Raw genomic sequence first — 9104 nt, forward strand, 5'->3', positions numbered from 1 at the left:
TACATTTATATATACCATTATTCATGTAAAATGTTGGACCACGTTCATGATGTTTTGATGCAAAAACACACAATGTGCAAACATTGTTTTATATGCACATTTAATCTCTAAAAATACTTCTCATACTTTCCGTGTTGCTTCAGAGTTTAGTTATATGATAAGAACATTTATCACATGCTTGGAAACAAGTTGTGTCTTATGGAAATAGAGACAATTGTGCAGCACCTTAGCAAGCATTTATTTTACTGGCTAGCACTGACATTGTGCAGTGCTTTAGATCTCACCTGCTCTCTTTAGAAAAAACATGTGAGGAGTTGTTTAACCTGATTTTGTTTTCTTTTTCTCTCCTCCCTCTCCTTTCTTTTCTGATAGATTTTGGTTTTGACTTCATGTGCAACGACGGCGCGAGTATTGCGTCTCTCAACACTGGCGGGACACTCACAAACTCCCCTGTATCTTCCACCAAGTCCGTGCACTCTCTATCACTATCCCTCACAGCCAACGCGCGCTTTGCATCACTTCTAGGCAACCAATAAAATTATGTCCAGTCTGTGCATTGCTGCATGCACGCTTGAGGTGGGAGGGGTCTATGTAGATTCATGTCAAAGCAGCGGAGAACTAGAAGTAGCACATAATCGCGACTGTCAAATAGATTGCGCAGATAATAAAATAATAATATTAATACAAATTATAAAATGATCGTCGAGGGCCCCTCACATGCCAGGGCCCTATGTACTCAGTCACCCTTTTCCCCCCACTTATGACGCCCCTGTGTATTATGTGTATGCCTGACTAAAGAGAAGTTTTTAATCCACATTTAAACTGGGAAAGTGTTAACAAATTTACCAAATTGAATTCCAATTTTCCACACACAGAAAAACTGTACGTGCAATAATCCATATTTATTAATCCACAATCCGTATTTTATATCATGCTACTGCTCTTTGCTTTTACTTTACTATTATCATATATTATTATTACTATTATTAAACTTCTATCATCATCATCATCATCATCCTCACCATCATCAGTATTGTAGCGCTATATTTTTTATGGTATATTGTGCTACATCCCAACCAACATAGCTATATTTTAAAGACATATTTAAAGATTTTGATGCATAAAAAGGACATAACATTGTTGTAGTGAAACATAAACAAAATGATTTAGTCATATAACAATAAGGATCCGGCTGGATATAAGATTTGTCCTGACTGGGATTTGAACCCCGGTCTTTCGTGTCCTGTGTCTCTCAGTTTACATCATAAAAGCGATGTTTACACGGCACGAGCCTAATAGGGTTTAAGTTAAACCCTATTAGGCTCGTGCCGTGTAAACATCACTCAGAATTAAAAGTAAAATGTACTTTTTTATTACATTTTTTTTTTACCATGCAATTACATGTTACTTTATAAAAACTATTAAGTATACTGTTAGTACTGTTAACGTATCTATGCTAACAAGTCATGAGAATTTACAAGCTATTAGAATATTTACATTGCATAAAAAGGTGAAGAAAACAAATTCTGATTCTGATTCGGTTTTTTTTCTTGGAATCTCTGTTAACTGAGTTTAGACTCACAGAGACTTTCGGGTGATTACAGTGTTCTCTCCTTTATCTGTTAGGTCAGGACAATTATTATTATTATTGTTGTTGTTACTATTATTATTATTGTTGTTGTTGTTGTTACTCTTATTATTGTTGTTGTTACTGTTACACACGAGATCCACAAGTGTGTTGATACGAAGATAAATGGTTCGTTTATTTCAAAAACTCAGCACAACGTGGATCAGTATAATAGTGCACTTCCGCATCTCGCGCTCTCACGCTCCTTCTAACACCTGTCTGTCGAGCTCCGGTTTATTAAAGACACAGACACAAATAAGTTCAACAAAGAGAACATGAAAAAAAACAACCAAAACATTACAAAACCCCGAAGAAACAAATGTCATCAACAGGAATAATACAATTAGTTAACAATTATAAGCATAAAAAAAATAAACAAAACATTAATTGAATGGGGGGGGGCGCTTATTCCCTTACATTATTATTATTATTATTATTATTATTATTATTATTATTATTATTATTATTATTATTATTATTATTATTGTTGTTGTTGTTGTTGTTGTTGTTACTATTGTTGTTGTTAGTAGTTGTTGAGTGTTGAAATAATGTTTGATGTTTAGAACAAAAACTCATACAGATACATTTTGTTCACAGAATTGAGCAAGATGTTCAAATCCAACAGAATACCACCAGTATCAAAGAAGAAAAGGGAGAAGAGGAGGAAGAAGAAAAACTGTGGTAAGTGTTGAAATAAATCACATTTTTAAGTATGGAAAAAAATATATCAAACATAATGTGAAAGAGTGTACTCATCTTTGGCATTTAAAAAAATTGTTCTTGGTTTTAGTTTGTGGATCAATGATCTTACAGTTTTTAAGACATAGTTTTACATATGTCCTAAATGTTAATAAAGAGATGCTCAATGAATCATTGAATTGAATTCATTTTTTCTTACAGGGAAACCTGCCCCACATGACCCAACACTCAGTGGCCCTGTTAGTAAAAGGTAAAACTCACCGTTTAACGTAATGTTTACATTTTATAAAACATCATCAGTCCACATCATGTGCTGCTTTGGAATGAAACACAGGACCTTTAATACCTGCATAAAAATGTTTATGCAAAAGAAATTGAAAAAAATTTTATCGTCTGTATAATTTTTCCAATCCAACCAACACTAATGCATATTATTATTTTTTTTTAGGGCATTTACTGATGTCTTTTGCTGCATTATTTTCATTGCTGCTGTGGTTGGCTATATAATCATTGGGGGGTCAGGTAAGATAAAATATTAAACTACTACAGCTTTCTACAATCACCCTGAACAGAACTGAGGTGCAACTGTTTTATGTGTATTAAAATATTAATGATTTTTAATTTGTTTTCTTGATTTTGTTCTCCAGCTTGGCTTCATGGAAACCCGCTATACATCATCTATGAGCAGAACTCTTCTGGAGGGTTCTGTGGAATCGGACCTAACGTGTAAGTCTTTCAGATACACGGGTAGCCTATAGATTTTTACAGATAGAGAAGTGAATAGCGAGTGTATTTTCTATTGTATAAATAAAAAACATCAATGAAAACAAAACAAAACAAAACGATTAGAACAAAATGATCATTTGTGTTTCTGTATCGTTTCCTTCTCAGTGACAAACCCAGTGTGTTTTATTTCGACGTGCTGAAGTGTGCCTCAGCAGTCAATTTAACAACAACATTCAAAGGCCCTCAGTGTCCAACAACTCAAGTAAATTTTCACACTTTCACACATTTTAAGCTAGAAAAAGAGAAGATGTAATAGATATGCAGCTCTGCCCAGCAAGCTAAAGTTTATTACAAGCTTATGCATTTTGAATCATTCTTACATCTGTGATGAGCTACTGTAGATAACTGTAAAATATAACAAGCAAAATGATTCTTCTCTAGTGTCTCTAACCATTTCCTTTGCTCTGTGTGTAGGTGTGTGTGAAGCAGTGCCCTTCTGCATTTTGGTTTTTGCCTCCTAATGCATTCTCTACAGGGGAAAAACCAACTGACTTCTTCCAGCAGGAGTTCTGTGACCCCAGTTTGGACCTTGCCCAGACCACATTTGTGAGCAGACGTTTAGCTCTTTATAAATTTCTCTATATTCACACCTTTGTAATATTCTGCAAAAAATTGTGCTGATACAGATTTTAATATCATTTCTACACCAGACGGTGCAAGAGATCCTGGATAAAGAGCTGTGCCCGGCATATTATACGCCAAGCAAACCAGGTATGGACCATGTATATGCTGAACAGGTGACGATCACTCACCAGTTTGTGTGCTTTGTTCTTCAATGATTTTCTCTTTTTCTAGTTAAGGGAAAATGTCTGCCCAGTTTCGATCCAGATAGTGTTCCATCAGGCTTCACTGTCCCTGGATCAACTGTGGTTAAAACTATAGTAAAGAACATAATGGATGCTACAAGGTAACCTTACTACACACACATACGCACACTATCAGTTGCTATCTTTGAATAAATGTCTTGTGCTGATTGAACAATTGTTTCGTGTTTGCAGTGCTCTCAGCTCAAGGTTTAATGCTAAGTCAATGAAAGTCAGGCTCATCGAGGACCTCTTCTTTTCATGGCATTGGATGTTAATGTAAGTAGATTTCATGTCAATAGCAGTGATCTCACACTTTACAAAATGTGTGTGCATTTATAAATTTCTCTTTCTCTCTCAGAGGTCTGGTGATTGCGCTGGCGGTCAGTATGGTTCTTCTCCTGCTGATGCGATACTGTGTGTCTGTGGTGATCGTACTTTTCATCACTGGTGTTCTGACCGTAGGAACATATGGTAGGTTTCTTATTTTCCTCAACACTGATTGTAACATACTGCTGATTTCCTCACATGAGTTCTGCAGGTGAGAAAGTCAAAAACTGATCGAATAAAGTGTCTGTCCTCTGTTATAGGTATTTACCAGTCTTACCAGGAGTACCAGAAAAACACTGATGCACAGCTCCCACTTGGTGACCTCAGTCTTCAATCCAAGATTCAAGTGAAGGATGTCTTGCTGTCTTGCTGTGAGTACTTACTGCTTCTTTATCCCAAACTGTAAAGTGACATGGAGTCAGACAGGCAAAAAAAAAAGAGTTCTCATCTATCATCAGCACCTGTTTGATCTGATGTGTATGTTACAGTGGTGGCTGTGTGCCTCCTGGAGTTTCTCCTGTTCATCATTTTCTTATCCTGTGTCACAAAAGGACTCAACAAGGCTTTGGCACTGATGAGGGAGTGCAGCAAGTAAGTGTACTTATGCACAGAAAAAAATACAAGCCAGACTTTCTGTTATTTACATTAAACTAATCAATCAAGAGTGTTTTTTGTGTTGAAGTTACGCCTTTTGGTCGTTGTTGACTTTTGCGCTCTGGCTGTGTGCAGGGCGACGGGTGTGATGTTGTCTACAATGACTTACCCATTGGTCACATTTCTACTGGTTACACTCTCTGTTTCCTTCACCGTAGTCACTAGCGTGTATCCTTTTTGTCCTCAGTGAATAAGTAATATAGATAAAATTATAAATATCTCTAAAAATATTTTTGTATTAATAGTGACCGATAGATTTGACCTTGACTAATCCCTTAGAAATCTGGCAACTTCTGGATTGCCAGTATACAACAAAGTGGCCTTGCACTCAACAAATGCTGATTGTAATGCCATCACAGGCAAAGAAAAATGTGACCCAGAGGTTAGTGACACACATACACTCCAATCAAATGATTAGGTTCATATACAGAAAAAAGGCAAATTTGTGTCTCATGTTTTTGTGATTAATTTGTATTTTACACTCACATTGTGCACCCTGTATTCTATGTTTAGACTTTCAAACCATCAGACTACCCCAAGTGTCCTGTGCGCTGTGTTCTTGTTCAATATGATGATAAAGGTGGGGTTTTCCAAGGACATGTTAAATACCTACAGATTTATATCTCTCTGGTGTGTTTGTGGTGTCTTCATTTCATCAACACACTGGGCCAGTGCACTCTAGCGAAGACCTTTGGCACCTACTACTGGTCTTTGAATAAACCTCAGAATATCCCCCGATCTACTGTATCCAGAGCGTTTTTCAACATGATAAGGTATTTGAGGTACATTCCTCTCTGTTCTGAATTCTATTTTGTTCACATCCTGTTTTAACCCTATAATGTTGCTTTCTGAAGGTATCATACTGGCTCCATGGCGTTTGGTGCCGTCTTCCTCACCATGTTCCAGGTCATCCGGGTTGTTCAGGAATATCTTGAAGATTTGAGAAATGGTAACATTATATTTACAGTCCTCTTCTCACTACTCATTTATCCTGCTTTATTCTTTGTGTAAGTGTAATTCATGTTGCTTTATGACACAAATAATTGATGCTCGGCTGTTCTCCCAGATGAGAACAGACTTTGCTGCCTATGCTACCTTCTGAAAACGCCGCTAAATTTCTGCTTCTTCGTCTGGGATAAATTCTTCAAGTACTTTAACCGGAACACATACGTAATGGTCAGTAATTAATTTCCAAATATGTAGTTAATAATTATGTAAATGTAGCAAATTATGTTACAATATATTACATGTCAAATAATGTTGACCTTTGCAGTATTCTATCAATGTATATGATGAATATTGTATGTCAGGGTGCCATCCTGCACTACGTTACCCATCAACCCCAGCATGACACATGTCCACATCCCATGTGCCCAGTGATCACTCAAACCTCTTCTTTTTACCCTAATGTTAATTCTAACAATTTTGGACCAAGATTATAGAGCTAAATGCTACAATAGTGTATATGTATATGTCATGGGTTGGCGATGGACTAGTGTACAATTTGACTGATTATATGTGTTTACATGTGCTTATGGTTATACAGATTGCGATTTACGGAGACAATTACTTCTTGTCGGCTAAGAACACTTGCATACTGTGGGCAAAGATCAAGGACAAGTAAGTTGTCACAAAGAATCTCTCACATATTTCAGTTTTTTTTACTGCATTCTAGTATATTTGTATGTACATTGTGTGCCTATTCTGATCTTGAATTCTCTTTTGACAAATGACTTTCATGTACTTGGTCTGTTTTCATAGGGTGGTGGAAGTGGCATGGGTTACAGACTTGCTGCTGTTTTTTGGGAGACTGCTGGTGGTTGGAGCGATAAGTGAGAATCACAATGTCACATTACAGCAAAATCAGATTCACAGCACAATACACACCTGTGCTGGAGATGATCAAATGTCTGACATTGTGTTTCTATGTCCTTTAAGGTATCTTGGCATTCTGTTTCTTCAATGGAGACATAAAAGTGTCAGCTGACATTTACCAGGCCGAGTTGATGAACTATGGCTGGCTTCCAATTATTGTACGTTCCACCACAACCACCGAGCAATGTTTAAATATTTAAATAGATACACACACATAAACATATGAACACATGAATTAGAACAAAGGTTAGATGTTACAGTGGTACAAACCTTCACTGTGTGTTACAGGTGCTGATGGTGGGATCATACTTCATTGCTCAGGGCTGCTTCAGTGTGTACAACATGGGTGTGGACACATTCATCCTCTGCACCAGTAAGTAGCATATGCAGCAGACACACTTCATCTGAGCAGTGAAAACACACATATTTCATATTTGTTCGTTATTGTGCTTGATTCTGTCTAATAGTAAAAGTCTGATCCTGCTTACAATTTATATTTTAAAAAAGTTTTTATTTCACATCAGTGGAATGGTCTCTCTTGTTTTGTTCTCTCTTTAGTGGATGATCTGGAGCGCAGTGATGGGACACTGCAGAGACCCTACAAGTCAAAGAGCATGATTCATATCCTACAACAGCAGGGCGACTATTGTATTTAATAATTATTTAGCAAACAGTTTAATAATTGTTAAGCAAGCAAAGAAATAAATAAATAAACTCCATCAATCAAGGTTTACTGAGCATATATTTGAATGCATATTTGTTTGATTTTGATTTGTTGGTGTGTTGTTTTAAAGAAAGATGTTGGAGAGCCAAGAGAATGTGATCGGTTACTAAAACCATTCCAAGTTCACTTGAGTGTGTACATGTGAGTATAAACACAAAGTTTAAACTTACCTACAGACATTGAGTCAGTGTAGAGTGACAGTGGTTTAAGTAAGAAATACTTAAAAGGTTGTTGTCATTGTTGCTCATGCTACTACTTTTGTAGTAGGACAGTGAGTAAAATGAGGCCAATAACATGCCCAGTACAATGTTATCCAAGTCTAAATACTAATATTTTGGACTTTAGAAATGCCAGAGGACTTTGGTTTAGTAATATAGCAAAGCTAAAACCTAAAGCTTAAAAATAGCAAAGCTAAAATCTGCATAATGTTTGAATCACAATGAGAATTGCATTATTATAAAATTCGGTGAGGAAAGTTTAATGTATTTCATGTTAGAACAGATCCTCCCAACCACCAGAGGAATGGCCATGGCCAATAAAATCAATGAGGAAATTCCACCCCAACAGTGAATTGCAAGTCGTTTTAGACAGTTAAATGAATGCGAAGTGTAAATGTAGCTGAAGGTACGATGACTTGAGTCTACCTTTTCCACCCTTAAATGTTTTATAGCTACTGGTGGAAGAAAGTAAAAAAACATGGCATAGTACAATATGGTACTTAAAATAACAATGAAAGACTATAAATGTGATAAAAAAATTCACTTTTGTCCACTGTACTTAAACCTATATATTGTGTGAATGGATAAAATGGACAAATCCTTTTGATACGGATATATTTTCTTAACATTAACGTGGATTGTCTGCCATACATGTATATGTTCTTACTATAGCAACATTAATATACACATTATTGTAACTATTCTAACTAAGCTTATCTGCTACTGTACGTACATTTAATCAACACTTTCTTTCTAATTAGGAACATTTTTTACAGCCATAAAGGACAAATGTGATTTGTATGCAGGTTGTTCTACTGCCTGGCTATTGGGTAGATGTGGCCAAGGCATTCTAAATGACAGGAAGATGAGAACAGCAATAGCTCACATTGTAGTCATGCATATCAGAATATCCTGTATATTTGAATGAATAAATCTGAATATAAAGGTTTAAAAACTATTTAAAAAAATAGTTTTGTTTAGTTTTATTCATCTTCTTTGCACTGTTTGGCAGATTATAATACCAACTTAAGTTGCAAACCGCCAGACAATGCAAAGAAGATTGCCTGTCATAATCACCTGAATTTGATGGTTAACCATATTAAGAATAAAAAGGATATAAACAATAAATAATTCCTTATAAAGCACACACAAACAGGACTTGATTAAATAAACATCTGTTGACATACATATACATTTTACAATAATGCTGTTTTAATAGATAAAAGTAATTTTTTATATAGAAGGTATATGAAATGAAAGTCTGAGAAAAAAGATCAGGATAAAAAGTACAAAATGTATATTGTTAATAAGGTATTTACAACAACCTGTGTACTTTAACATTTATAGCCTGCAGATGGAGTTAAACATTTAGATCTTTAGTTCAATGG

The 9104-nt window shown here is 35.8% G+C and overlaps 1 protein-coding gene across 3 annotated transcripts; it reads left to right on the plus strand.

Annotated features, from left to right (window-relative positions):
* The first annotated feature begins 376 nt into the window (after positions 1–376).
* LOC113634206 (choline transporter-like protein 4) lies at positions 377–7501 on the plus strand. 3 transcript variants are annotated; one of them, XM_047800146.1, is made up of 23 exons: positions 377–466; positions 2225–2308; positions 2528–2576; positions 2775–2848; positions 2974–3052; positions 3218–3314; positions 3527–3658; positions 3763–3823; positions 3908–4019; positions 4111–4194; positions 4277–4389; positions 4506–4616; positions 4734–4836; positions 4975–5067; positions 5179–5281; positions 5413–5672; positions 5754–5848; positions 5966–6075; positions 6446–6519; positions 6661–6731; positions 6838–6932; positions 7063–7147; positions 7333–7501. In XM_047800146.1, exons 2-23 carry the CDS (start codon positions 2236–2238, stop codon positions 7428–7430), a joined length of 2172 nt encoding a protein of 723 aa, XP_047656102.1. In that variant the 5' UTR covers positions 377–466; positions 2225–2235; the 3' UTR covers positions 7431–7501. The 3 variants fall into 3 exon arrangements, with proteins under 3 accessions (XP_047656102.1, XP_047656104.1, XP_026988801.2); XM_047800148.1 differs by lacking the exon at positions 377–466 and adding an exon at positions 1523–1626 and having other exon boundaries at positions 5572–5672; XM_027133000.2 differs by lacking the exon at positions 377–466 and adding an exon at positions 1524–1626.
* The last annotated feature ends 1603 nt before the right edge of the window (positions 7502–9104 follow it).

The sequence above is a fragment of the Tachysurus fulvidraco genome, chromosome 1 (assembly GCF_022655615.1).
Source record: "Tachysurus fulvidraco isolate hzauxx_2018 chromosome 1, HZAU_PFXX_2.0, whole genome shotgun sequence".
Classification (NCBI taxonomy): Eukaryota; Metazoa; Chordata; class Actinopteri; order Siluriformes; family Bagridae; genus Tachysurus; species Tachysurus fulvidraco.

What these genes read in the sequence shown, in the direction of transcription:
- LOC113634206 (XM_047800146.1), top strand. Translation starts at nt 2,236, where the DNA reads ATGTTCAAATCCAACAGAATACCACCAGTATCAAAGAAGAAAAGGGAG. An exon ending in TCTTGAAGATTTGAGAAATG is followed by an intron (nt 5,849 to 5,965) that starts GTAACATTATAT and finishes CTGTTCTCCCAG; the next exon opens with ATGAGAACAGACTTTGCTGC. An exon ending in ATGGCTGGCTTCCAATTATT is followed by an intron (nt 6,933 to 7,062) that starts GTACGTTCCACC and finishes TGTGTGTTACAG; the next exon opens with GTGCTGATGGTGGGATCATA.